Here is a 13,805-nt window from a genome sequence, read left to right as displayed (position 1 = left end):
CTTGAAAGAAAGTTAGGAAATTGTTGTGGTATCCATGTATGCCCCTTATACTACACAAGAGAGAACCTCCCTATGGAACTATCTATTGCAAATACAATGCCCAATAATTAGGAAATTGTCGTGGTATCCATGTATGCCCCTTATACTTCACAAGAGAGAACCTCCCTATGGGACTATCTACTGCAAATACAATGCCCAATAATTTTGATAGGGGACTTTAACATGGTTAAGATATTGAAGACAAGTATAAAATGAAGGGCCATGTCACCTCAGGCAATGAAAAAGTGGCTTGGATGAAATTTGTCTCTTTCCATAGTTTAATAGATGTGCGCAAAGAAATAGGCTTCACATGGTTAAATAATAAAAAAGGCCACTCCACAAGAAAGACAATGCTTGACATGACATATGTTTCATCAAGTATACTCTCCACTTTTGCTAATGTTAACTATAAATCCATAAAGATCTTGTTCTGTCTTATTATTTCCTAGTGTCAACACACCTTTCTTGCAACACTAATATTATCAAAGTTGGATGGAATCCTACACTTTTTTAAGATTAGGCAATTAGGCAGGGGAGGGGGGGGGGGATTCAAAATCTTTGAGATCACGCTTTCCTATTCACAAGAACCCTTACAAAAGCTTGAGCTACCTCTATTGAAGCTACCCATGAAGTACTAAGGCAAAGTTTTTTTTAAAAAGATCATAGAAAGGAAGTTTGACAAGGCTCAAAGGCATTCTAGGATAGTAGAGCTAGAATTTGAAATATCCTATAGGGCCAAACCTCTTTACAAGAGAAACAAATTTCAATCAAGCAAGGGCTTAGAGCTCTAGAGGAAGAAGATGCCAACTCCATCAAACTCTACACCAAAAGTTGGTGGATAGGGAAGATAAATAGGCCCACAAAAGAGATGTTTAATACAATGGAAAAGTAAAAAGAAAAAGATTTTGGTTTCTACACTTATTAAAAAAGATGGAAATATTGCTTCCCCAAAGGAGGAAAATCTAGAAACAACTAGGATCTTTTATGGGGAAATCTTCTCCCCATGCAAGGAATAATCTTAGGAAGTTATGGCAGCTAGAGCTAGAATAGCCCCTGTGAGACCCAAGGTGATACCTAGCTCCATAGCTAGAATTATGGATGCAAACCTCATAGAGATAGAATTAGGAGACACCATAGATAGCTTGCTAGCCGCCAAAGGGAAAAACCCTGGTTTTGGATGGCCTACCTAACAGGTTGTATAAATAATTTAAATCTCTTTTCATTTAGCCATAGCTTTTGGTGTGAAAGGAATCAATAAGATTTGGAGGCCTCCCTATAGACATCAACCAAGGGGTTATCAAATTAATACACAAAAGAGATAGTAAAATTGTCTCTCCAATTGGAGAATAATTACTTGTTTATCTTTTGCTTACAAGATATTTGCTAAGTCCTAGGCAAGAAGACTCACTATGGGAAGGTTTTGAATTTTCTAATTAAAAAAGTAGGATTTCATGTCTTTGAAATAGATTTTGATAAAGCATATGACAAATTTGATTGGTGTGTTATATTATAGTCACTCCAAGATATGGATTTGAGCATAAGATTTGTCAAGTATGTGAGTACATTGTTTGGTAATGCAACTACTAGAATTGCAATCAATGGGGAATCGTTAGCTCCATTTCCTCTATTTAGATCTACCAAGTAGAGCTGCCCATTGGCCCCCTTACTCTTTGCCATTTCAACTAATGCCTTAGCATGGCTAGTAGAAGATGAGATTAAGGAAGGGAGGTTAATAGGTTTAAAGATGCCTAACAAGAAGGACATGGTGCTAAACCTTTTTGTAGATGACACTAATGGCACTATGACCAATGACCCCTCTTCAATGAGCTCATTCTAGAATTGCACAAAAGTCTTGTGTCTCGCATTAGGATCAATAGTCAATCCAACTAAAACTGGAATCAAAACAACGATTAAACCTCCTCCACAATGGCTCTTAGATGAGGGTTGTAGGGAGATTGAAGAAGGGAAAGCATTTAGACGATGGGGCATCCCTATGGAATTTAGAGTCTCTCAAACAAAGATGGGGCTAGGTTATAAACAAGGTCAAAAAGAAGTTGGAATATCTCAAATATCTTTAGTTCTCCTTTTCTAGGAGAAGATTAGTACTCAAACATGTTCTCACCCCATCCACCGTATATTTCCTTTCATGCTAGAAGCCTTCCAAAGCTGGCCTCAAAAATCTGGAAAGCCTAGTCGAAAATTTCCTATGTTCCAGAAAGAGTGATAGATTCAAGTTGCCCAATGTAGCATGGGAGGACTACACTCTTCCCAAAGATGAAGGTGGGTTAGGGCTACCAAACCTAATGACCTTAGTAAAGAAAATGGCTGCAAAGTGGATTGTAAGGGCCTTCCATCATGAAACTGAGGACTAGGCAATTTTAATCTTCAATAGCTACTCTACCTTCCAACTTGCTGAGCACCCAAGATGGAAGGGACTCAATGTAGCCATAATAGCCTTTAGTAAAGCCAAAGTCATAATCAAAGGGTACTCATACTTGCTACAAAGATTATGGATTGCATGGATGCTTTACAAAGAAAACATAGTCCTATCCCTAGTCCAAAACTTCACTCTTCCCTAGTGTGCTTCATGGTTTAGTCTATTTCATGGAAACATAGATAATGACCTACTCCCTCCAGCTCTTAGAATCTCCAAAAAGGGAATCAATTACTAGGAAGATCTATGGGACTACTCAAATGGGAACTTGCTGGATCCAATCCAATTGAGTCGATAGTATAAGCTGACTAGAGAAGAGATGCAAATAGTACAACAAAGGAAAAACTAATAGGGCCCCTATCTATACAAAGCAATCCAACTCAATAATAAATTCAGTCATAGAGGATTGTGTTGGTGGAATGATAAACCTCTCCTTCTAATTATTGACTCCAAACCTATACCAAATAGGCTATCTCTCAAACTCAACAAGAGATGGAACCTCAATTGGAATCACCAACAATGGTCATATAGTTTTTAGATTATCTAGAGCAATAACATCCACCCCAAAGTCTCATGCCTATTGTTGCTAATAATTCTAAAGGCTGCTTGGATCCATAGTAGAGTCCAAAAAACTAGAATGGGGGATGGGTTAAGTCCTAAATGCAAATCAAAAGTTGAAACTATTCCACATTTGTTTCTTACTTGGTCAAGTGAATGCTAACATATTAAACATGTTGCAGATTCACATAGCCTCCTTTCACCACTTAGTGGCTAGCTTGGAAGGAAGTTCTTCTTGGAGAGATCTATAGCCTCTAGCCATTTATTTGGAACTAGATAAGCAGCATGTTCCTTTGGAATATTTGGTTGAGAAAAAATAAAGTAATTTTTGAGCAAATTAATGTGGATCCAATATATGGTTTTAATGCTCATTTCTTATGGCAGGTAAATGTTCTGAAGAAAAATATAGAGAATGATTTTTGCAAATATCAGAAGTAGAAGAAGAAGGGAAGACAACCCAAAAGAAGTAGGAGGAAATAGAAGATTTGGAGATAAGGAAATTTGTAGTACACCAACAAAGAAGAATGCAAATGAAAATTAGAGAATCCATGTTTCAAGTGTTGTTTAAGCCTTTAGGGTAGGAAGTACTTGGCAAGATGTGCTAGAGAGCCCTTCAACGGCTCAGAATCAAAGACTAAGAGAGGCACGGGTTTAAAAAATGTTACAGTAGCAACTACTTCAACGACTTTGATGTTTTGGCAATATGTGGCAAACATTACCAATCCTAAGATGGGCCTCTTGAACAATGATCCACTTTTATAACTCTTTTTACACGTGCAGCTAATGATCTTGTTTACTTTATCTTTCTTCTTATTTTTTTATTTTCTTGAATTTAATGAATAATGTAATAAGAAATCTAATGTAAAAGGCACAACTGAAAATCCAATGTGAACAAAAGTCGTCTAACGGATGCAAAAAGATGCAAAAATCCAATGCTAAAATATTATCGACGAGCTCAATCTCAATATAGCTCAAGTACCTTAATAAGCAATTGTAGCAAGTAGTAGTTCAATATCAATAGTTGAATCTGCAATTGATCTGAGCATAGTTGCGATAACAATTTGATAGTTTATAGCAGTGTAGTGGGGTATGGTATTGGTAGTTCAATCCACAATTGATTCGAGTGCAATTACAACAACAATTTGATAATTTACAACACTTCATCAGCAAGCAGTTCAATTGGCAATCCACAATTGTAGTAGTGGTACATTAGTGCATCAATTTGAGCATAGGGCGGTAAAGCTATAGTTTGATAGTCTATAGTAGTGTAGTAGGGCTATAGTATCTACAATTCAATCCATAATTCATCCAAGTGTAGTTGCAGCCACAATTCAATAGCTTATAGCAATTTGCCAAGCAGTTCAATTGGCAATCTACAATTGTAATAGCAGTACACTAGTGCATCAATCCGAGTGTAGTTGTAAAAAGCACATGGCTAGTTGTCTACCTTTCATGTGGCTCTTGGAATTGTGAAAAAGGGAGAAGGCTTTATATTTTATGATTATGGTCGGCACCCTTTGCAAGCCTACTTCTTGCTTCATATGGTTACCTCATTGTGATGAAAAATCACTATTACCTCTTCCGAGAAAACACCGTGACATCTGCAGCACTTTAATAGGCACATGAGGGAAGGAAACAGAATCTAAACTCCCTTTCTATAGTTAATGGAGTCAGCATAGGGTCATTGCAATATTGATCCTCTTGATTCATGTTGTAGTACAATCAATGTCTCCAACACCAAGTCACCTTCTACATAAGAACTACCATTTCAAATTTGACCACCAACTTCATCAAACAATGGCAAAGCTTTTTTAGTTGATTGGGACGCCTCTCTACTTAGCAACTCTCAAAGAGCCCTACAATCTCGTTGCTCCCTACACCACACATTGGCCCCCTTCACTCCATGACCAGCTACTCTTGAAAGATCTTCAAGACAGCTTACAAGGACTGCTGCACGACGCAAGACAATCAGCTCCAAGAACTACATTGGACTAATAAGCCCCCTACTTCCAATCAAGAAGACTTGCTTATCTCTCAGTCGATGCAGTTGCAGCAACAAACAAATGGGTAGCTCAATCCGTCAATAAATAGTTCAATCGAACATCTGCAACCGCAGCTGCAATATTGCATCATTTCGATAATTCGCCAACCAGTTGCGCATCAATCCGCCGGCCAACCAATTGCGCGGCATCAATTCTGCAGCAGTTTGCCAACCATCAAGTAGTCTGCCATCAACACACTTTGCGCACCATCAATGTCATCGGTCCGTGCACCATCAGCAATTGGCTGGATATTAAGTCTGTGCTCCATTCAGCAGTTGAGTACTGCATCACCATCAACCAGGTAAGGTGGTGGTAAGGCCGTTGCGTGCAAGAAGTGTAACTAGCTCATTAGGATTAATTAGTATTAATTTGTATGTTAATGATTTGACTTCCATGGTAGTTCGATTCGATTCGTGTGCTAGTCATTTGTCACGATTATTATGGTGTGTTAGTCGTTTGATTCACTTAGTGGCAATCATTAGTCACTGCTATAGTTAGTGTCACCCTACTGATAGTCACTATGTCTTCTTAGTTTGATTAAGTGTATAATTTAATTAGTTTGTTAATTAGTGTATTAGCTAGTCATTAGATGAGATTATTATTAGTATTAGTTAGTTACTCGATTATTAGATTAGATTGTTGTTAGTGTTAGTTACTTAGCCATCCATTGTTGCATTTAGCTATAGTTCATACGGATTGTTATTTTTTAGTATTAATTAAATATTAATTAGTTAAAATAGTTAATTATCTATGTACGTATTTAGTTAATTTGTTAGATGTGTATTATGTTGTGATTAATAATTAGTGTATTCATATAACTAATTTATTACTGTATTTATACTAGAATTGTATTTTGCTCATTTAGTTTGTCTCATCATTGTAGGGCTCGTTTTAGCAAAAGTGACTGCAATCTTGATATGTACAAAATTTCACAAGGTTGGAACCTACCTTCTTCCCTTTTTCTCATTATCAATAATATACGAAAGTAAAGAAAAGCAAAGAAAATTACACATCTGCTTGAAAGATGGGAGAATAGCACCTTTCCATATAATTATAAAACAACGAAGAGACTTATGCCAACTCTTTAACATGCTGCTTGTATAGCATGTTTATGTGTTTTTTAATGTTACTGTTGCACTTTTACGAAATAACAAGTTAATTCTTGACCAAAAAAATTAGTAAAATGTAAAAGCAATAACATCTTAGACTTTGACCAAGCAACTTTCTAGTCTTTGGCTTTATAATTTACAATGTACTTTTCATCAACACAATGTCTTAGGCCATGTGACGAGTTTCCAACCAAATCTGATTAGCTTCAAAAACTTGTTACTGTTACTCATCTAATTCATATTGTAAAACAAACATTTCATTTTACCTAGATATCATTAAAAACAAATTCAAATTGGCAAGGTTAATATCGTACATAAAAAAAGACACATTCAAACCTAAAGGAGGGTGCCCCTCTCCCCCCCTCTTGTGAATATAAGGAGGTGGTGTTCTTGGGAGAAAATTGTATAGCAACTATTGTAAAAGAGGGTTCCGTACAAATATATATAAAATGATCGACTATTTGGCCCTAGACAAGTTAAGTGAAGGCCTTATCCCTACTAGTTTTGCTAGAACGAGTGTAAAATGGAATGCATGTAAAACGGAAGGCCTTATCCCTACTAGTTTTGCTGGAACGAGTGTGAAATGGAGGGACGACCCCTTATATCATATTATCACGTTACCATGAAGTGCATTTGCAAGCCACTCCCAAAAAGGCATGCGAAATTACCAATATCCATCTCAACTCGTCGAATAAACAAAAGTCCAAAACCTAAACTTAGATGACATGTCAACCTAGTTACTTTTATCAATATAACTTAACTTGACTTTATATCAATATAACTTGATGTTCTTTCATGAAAAGAAAAGGAAAAGGAGAACAACTCCATATTACATCTATACTATTAGTTAAGGAGAGGCGGGGGGCAGGTGCCACGTGGTGGCCCCCGACCTCCCCCACAAAAAAGAAAGAAAACACGGGGGCGAGTGCCACGCGTCCAGCACCCGCTCCCCCGCAAAAATCGCGCCCGCTCTGACGGGGCAAGTGTAGGCGCGGAGCACCTAGTAAGCTTTGGAAGGAAAAAGGAAGGAGGGAGTCTATCTTTACTCTTTTAGCCAAACTATTGCCGATTGTAAACGTCTCGCAGTCTTTCGTTCTACCAATTCAGGAGAATGGCAACGTCCGGCCAGGTCGCTAAAAGGATTCCTCTCATCAAGTTTCCTGTCCGGCGCCCTCCTCCCCCTTCATCGCCATCATCTCCGGCACAATCCTCAGGTACTAAATCTGCAGAACTGCGTTAGTGATTCTCTTTAGTGCTTCGGGCACACAATTATTCTCGACATTTTTGTCAAATCTGCAATCGGAAGTAGCATTAATAGAGTTCCAATCCCGTAGACTCGAACATAATACATGTCTTGGACAATCGAAGAAAACAGATATTTTTTGTCCAAACAATTGCAGAGACCTGTGCATGATGATGATGATTAACTGTCTGGGACAGTGGTGTCTCAACTTATCACAGATTTGAGGTTTCCCCGGTAGATCATAAGGATTTTAGCTTGTGTAGGAAATTTCTGAAATGGTGTAAATTTCTCATAATGTATGTCCAAATTTCTCGATGTGTTGGTTTAAGGAGAGTCCAATGGGATTTGGGTATGTTTTCCCTGAACACACAGTGCATCTGAAGGTTTATGATGGGTTAAATACCTCTGTAAACATTTGTAGGAAAGTTGTGAGTTTAGAGATGTCAGCTTGTTGTACTCTTGTTATATACATTCCAAGTTTGTTTATATGAAAGTTTCCCATTTACAAACGTGCGATCGTGATATCCTTGTTATGAATGACCCAAATTTGTCGTGGACAAAGTATCCTTAGCTTTCTTCTTACGCATGACCCAAATTTGTCACGAATTGGAATAGGATATCCCTTAGCAACTTGCACGACATCTCCTAAGAAAAGTTGACTTGAAAGAGATCTTTGTGGTTGTAATATCTTGTCCCCGGACAGGGAAAGGATGTCCTTAGCAACTTGCACGATATCTTTCATTGGAAAGTTGATTTGAAAGAGATCTTTTTGGTGGTAACATGGTGCAATTTGAGGTGGATCTTTGATTATCCATTTCTTATTTCTCTTGCTTATGGAAGTTGACTTGAAAGAGAACTTTTTGGTGATAATGTGGTGCAAGTTGAGTTGGATCTTTTTAGTAGTCATGTGTGTCATGCACGGTCATCTTCTATCTATGAGCCGTAGTTTGAGTTAGATGAGGACATTTAAAGCTTGGACAATGTACTTGTTTGTCTTTCTTTTGTCCTAGACACTTCAGGTGGAGGTCTCATCCACACATTTCATTTGTGGTGGTGGTTTGTTCCCTGTGTTTTGGGTAGGCACATTTGCCACATGGTAGGACGGATGCACTAAATGCAAGTAGGTTGACCTGAGTGGCCATATTTTGGCCCTAGCATCATTTTTGATTGGTCTAACTTGCATAATACAGGTCAGCTAGCTGATTGGCCAGTTTTGACAGTGGCTAACTATAAATAGCCTGTTTGGTCACTCCACCACATTGATCAAATCATTTGGCCAACCCTCTTTGTCTTTTTGTCTCATCCTCTTGCCTCTATCTAGCGGCTAGACTAACACTGTGAGTAGTGCATTGGGTTTGACTGGTGCAACCTTGTATCATCGAATCTGTGTCATTTTATTCTTTTATTCTGCCACGTTTCTCTTATCTCATGCTTCTTTATTCACTCGGTGTTTACTTTCCTTTACACTATGCACTCTCATATGATATCTTTTGCCTTATTGAGAGCTAGATATGATCAAAGAGGAGCATTTGTCTGTAGTCGAGTTGGGTGATATTTTCTACACATTGCAAGCCTACCATTTTAGTTGGGGCAATCATTTTTTGTTTGCTTTGGTCACTGTCACCCTCTAAATAGCTTATCAGTGTGCTACGTTTTGACAAGGTGGCACCTTTTGTATGCTAGGCGGCAATATTTGCTACTAGTCGACCATCTTCTGTAGTAGAGTATATCAGATGTGTGTTTGGCAAGTTGAGGAGTAAGTCTCGTAGCAAGAAAAATGTGGAATGTTTCTTTTGTAATAAAAAGGGACATATAAAGAAGAATTGCCATAAGTGAAAAAATAAGCAAAAGGAAAAAAAACATGTCACAAGGATGTGAAATATTAATGCTTTGCTTAGCATTTGATTAAAAGTTAATTAAATGTGCAAAGGTGACTTGCACATACGAGGTGCAAGTTAATTATTTCATCATGTGGGACCTAGGGCCTTGAGATATCAGTTGGTGCCAAAGGTAAAAGTTGTAACAAGTTATGCCTGGTAGATATACTAGGTGGTACTTGATATTAGATTTGGGTCTAGACCAATTTATTAGCCACTAATGTCAGTAGTGACATTAGAAACTAGACATTAATTAATTAATTAATGCCGGTCTAAGGGTCAATAACTGCTCAAGGACACTTGGGAGATAAATTGGCCTAGCTAATTTGATTATTGACTGGTGAAAGTATTTTTTTGGGCACTAAAATAATTATTATGTTAATTTTCAAAAGTAATATTTTGAGCTTCATTTAATAAGTTAGATAATGCTAGAAAATGAGATTAGAAGGCTGTCACTTGGCAAAAGTTGCCCATGTAAGTGGAAAAAACGTTTTTGAGGTTGGGAGAGAGAGATAGAGGGTCATTCCAACCTTGTACAAGCTGTGTGTGAGAGAGAGAGAGAGAGAGAGAGAGAGAGAGAGAGAGAGAGAGAGAGAGTGTGAGAGGGAGGGAGGCTACCATTGTTGTTGCAATAGTTGATAGGCTATTTCTAGCCAATAGGAGACCCCGAGGAGCTGATGACATACCGAAAAGAGATTACAATAGTAAATGACAATGGTTTCAGGGCTGTTTCAGCTAGACAACATCATAATTGGGATGTTTCATCAGTGGAGATAGGTTTCATGGTTCTTTAGACAAGGCAGGAGTTGATTTATTCCATTTTCTCTCGATGGAAGTTTCAATTCTCTCTTCTATCTTAGTAAAATCTAGCCACTTGAGTCATTAGAGGCGGAGATTTTGGTTAATCTTTGATGTAAACCCTAATATACATAAAAAATTAGGGTTTAACAGTTACCTTGGGATGCATGCTGAGAATTGAGAGTCTAGTACTTGAATTGCAGCAGCTGAAATTGAAGAATTTCAAAGAGATTCAAGAGGCCAACTAGCCAATATCAAATTTAGGGCTAAATTTGTCTCGCAAGGTGCAGGATGAAGGCCAATTCCTAAGCAAACAAAGAGGCGAATTGGTTTGAAGGCTTGTTGGTAATTTATGACATTAAGAGACACTTAGATTAGTGGAGGCGATTAGTGAATCTTACTTGTATTCATCCATTTGCAATTGAAGGTAAAGAAATACTGCAAGGGGTGGCAGTTTTGGGGCCAATAGATTGAACATTGTCCAAGGTTACAGTGATAAAGTGTGCATTTTAGTTTATCTGATTTGTTTACTTGCTGTAACTATTATTAAATTAGACTATTATCACTCTTTCCGAGGAGAATGGCTAGTTTCATGGTTCCATTGCTAGGATACCATAAAATCCCTTGACTTGGTGGGCCCAAGGCATCTGATTGAAGGTCAGAAGTATTGTTGTAAGTGTTGAAATTTTGTTCAGCTGAGCATTTGCAGTAAGGATGTCTTATAGTGAGATGGGGTCAAGCAGTGATGACACATCTCATTTTGAAAATGCACATAATGAAGGGGGCAATGCAATGCCTAATCTTGGAATTGGCTTATAACATGGGCAGCAAGGAGAAAATGTGGTTGCTGACCAAGAATCAGGTCCTTCTAGGCCACAAGATGCAAATGGCTAGCAAGGAGATGAAGAATATGATGACTAGTTCGAGGCTCTGTTAAAGGTAATCCCTGACATCTTTGTTCAATTGGCCAAAGTTCCATTGTTTAAGAGATTTTTGAATTCTCCGAAAAAAGACAGCGAGGGTAAGAGGATGTCAATCTTCAAAGGCATTCTGGCAGGAAGAAGCTTCCAAGGATAGCCGCCAGTGGGAATGAATACCCAAATACAAGGCCATCTTGTTTGTACTTGTCATGAGGATATGTATTTTTGAAACCTCACTTAATATGTGGATTAATTTTTAATCACATCGTTAAGAAATATTGCACATGTGAGGTGTAACTGGGGTTAGTGTAAATTTACGAGCTCAGGACCCAAGGAAATCACGTGATATCAAAGGCAAAAGTTGCTATAAGTTATACTGCACAGGACTTGGTGGTATCTGGTGCTTGTTGTTGGCCTCGGTCGTTCATTTGGCCATAAGTATCAGCCGTTGGTGACACTAGAGAAGTGGCGTTTAATGGTATCTAACGCCAATTTGATGGTCAAAGATGGCGCAGAAACACTTGAGAATGGAAGTTGCCTAACCAATTTAATTATTGGCTAGTCATTAGATTAATTTTCAAAATGATTGAAAATTAATATTTAATTATGGATAATGCTGAAAAAACCATTTAGAAAGATTGTCACTGGTCATAAATGCCCATGTAAGACTGAAAAACGTCTTTAGAGACTAGAGAGAGGCATTTTAGTATATTAGACCTGCAAGAGAGAGGGAGAAGCTGCTGGTTTGATTTGCAGCCATTGGAGGACCTTTTGAGACAGCTAGGGGTAGAGAAGACCAATCAATAGCAGGTAACAACATCTACAGGCTGTTGAGATGACAGGGCAGCAGCAGTAAGTGATTTTCTTTAGTTCTTTGCATCTATAAGTTGTTGAGATAGGTCAACGGTAGTAAATGATAGATTTTCTTCAGTTCTTCGCAAAGAAAGTCTGAATTTTCTCTCTCTTCAGCATTCTTTCATCTCCCAGCCTTTCTACAGCCTTGTATAAAGAAATACTCTAACACAAAAACATAAACAGAAACCATACGATAAAGCACAGGCTGATAAAAGAACACAGTTAGGGTTAGGGTAACTTAGAGACAATGAACACAGTGAATGAATGAAGTGATATGACTACTGAATATACGATGCTCATGCAACAAACACACTATGCAGTGAATGAATAATGTACCTCAAACTCCTGTATCTCAAGGATCAGGGCAGGGGTAATGACCTGGAGAGTGTGTCATACTGAGAACGGATCCCGAATCGCAGCAAGGCAGCCTCCGGATATTGAGACACCAGCAAACATAGCAGTGAGAAGCTGGATCTGATGTAGACAACAGTGAGGAGAGAGAAAGACTAAAAACGCAGCCATTGAGGGCGCTGAAGAGCCTCCTGCCATGTATCCGGCTCAAAATGCGCTATATAATCAGCTGTAAACAACGGCGCAAATGATGCCTGAGAAGCAATCCGGGCAAATCTTCTAGGTCCCTTCGAAGTGGAATCTAGTGGTAGGATCCTCAAATCCCACAAGGTCTGCTGGTACCAGCAAGGTAACGGGTCTCGAGGAGGGGGGCCTGGGAGCGGAAGAATCTGCAGAAATGTTAGGAGTGGAAAGTAGACCAGGCTCAGTAGCACAATCTGTGATGATGTGGAAGAAGGAATTGAATTGGAGTCTGTGCAGAGGACTGTACGATATCCCTCTCGTCAAAGACGACATCCCGCCTAACGATCACATTGTTTGTCCGAGGATCAAAAAAACGATAGGCTTTCACTCCAGAGGAATATCTCACAAAAATAAGGAGATTAGCTCGGGGAGTGAGCTTGCCTATCTTGTCATCAGGCGTGTGTGTATGCACGACACCCGAAGACTCTGAAGCGGAAAATGACAGGCCGAGATCCAAAAAATGCCTCATACAGGGTCTTCTGAGGAAGAGCCGCAGTCGGGTAGCAGTTGAAGATGTACACTGAAGTGTTAACAACCTCGACCCAAAGGTTCTCAGGGAGCCCTGTTGTGAATAGCATAGAGAGTGCCATTTCCATGACTGTCCGGTTCCTACGCTCTATGACTTCATTCTGAGAAGGGGAGTTGGTAGAGGTGAGCTGGCGGGAGATGCTATGCTTCTGTAGAAACTCGGAAAACTCGTGGGAGATGAACTCGCCACTATTATCACTCCTCATGCAATCTACACGACGACCAGTCTGGTTATGAACCAACAGCTCCCAAGCAGAAAAATATGTAAAAGCATCTGACTTATTCTTGAGAAAGTACACCCACATGTATCTAGAATGATCATCCACTATCAAAAAGAAATACAGCGCGCCGTTCAAGGCGGCAGTGGATGTCGGCCCACAAAGATCAACATGAATCAATCTAAGAGGAGCCTTAGCACAATGTGAGATTTGCTGAGGAAATGGGTTATGGTGCTGCTTCCCGAGCTGACATGCTTTACAGACATCTCAAGCTAGCTTCAGGTGTGGAAGGCCCTTAACCACCTCATGGCGTGACAACTCATAAAGAGAGTCATAACCAAGATGCCCTAAGCGAAAATGCCAAAGGCGCTCATTATTCGTAGGCTCCCCACATGTGGCTAAGGCCTGGAAGCTATGGAACACAGAGCCCTCAGCTGTCGGCTCGGTTAGAAAATATGTCATGTGGTATAGGCCATTAGGCTGTGCCTCACCGCCAGCAATCACTAAACTAGTCTGAGAGTCTTGCTGTAAAGAAGATTGCTTGCCCCAATCGACAAAATTGCTGAACAGATAACAAGTTCACCCCAAGT

At 39.2% G+C, this 13,805-nt stretch overlaps 1 protein-coding gene across 3 annotated transcripts in view; it reads left to right on the top strand.

Annotated features, from left to right (window-relative positions):
- Window positions 1-7,226: 7,226 nt before the first annotated feature.
- LOC148023173 (uncharacterized) overlaps window positions 7,227-13,805 on the top strand; it is a 70,771-nt gene continuing 64,192 nt past the window's right edge. For all 3 annotated transcript variants that reach the window (XR_015693617.1, XR_015693616.1, XM_087696146.1), the window contains exon 1: window positions 7,227-7,396. Coding sequence is in view for 1 of the 3 variants with exons in the window: in XM_087696146.1 (XP_087552272.1) it covers window positions 7,294-7,396 (103 nt within the window). In the remaining 2 variants the exon portion in view is untranslated. The remainder of the gene's footprint in view (window positions 7,397-13,805) is intronic.

The sequence above is a fragment of the Lygodium microphyllum genome, chromosome 16 (assembly GCF_053477565.2).
Source record: "Lygodium microphyllum isolate KBCC chromosome 16, Lygodium_microphyllum_v1.1.10, whole genome shotgun sequence".
In the NCBI taxonomy this organism is placed as follows: domain Eukaryota; kingdom Viridiplantae; phylum Streptophyta; class Polypodiopsida; order Schizaeales; family Lygodiaceae; genus Lygodium; species Lygodium microphyllum.
This window is presented reverse-complemented; position numbering and strand designations above follow the sequence as displayed.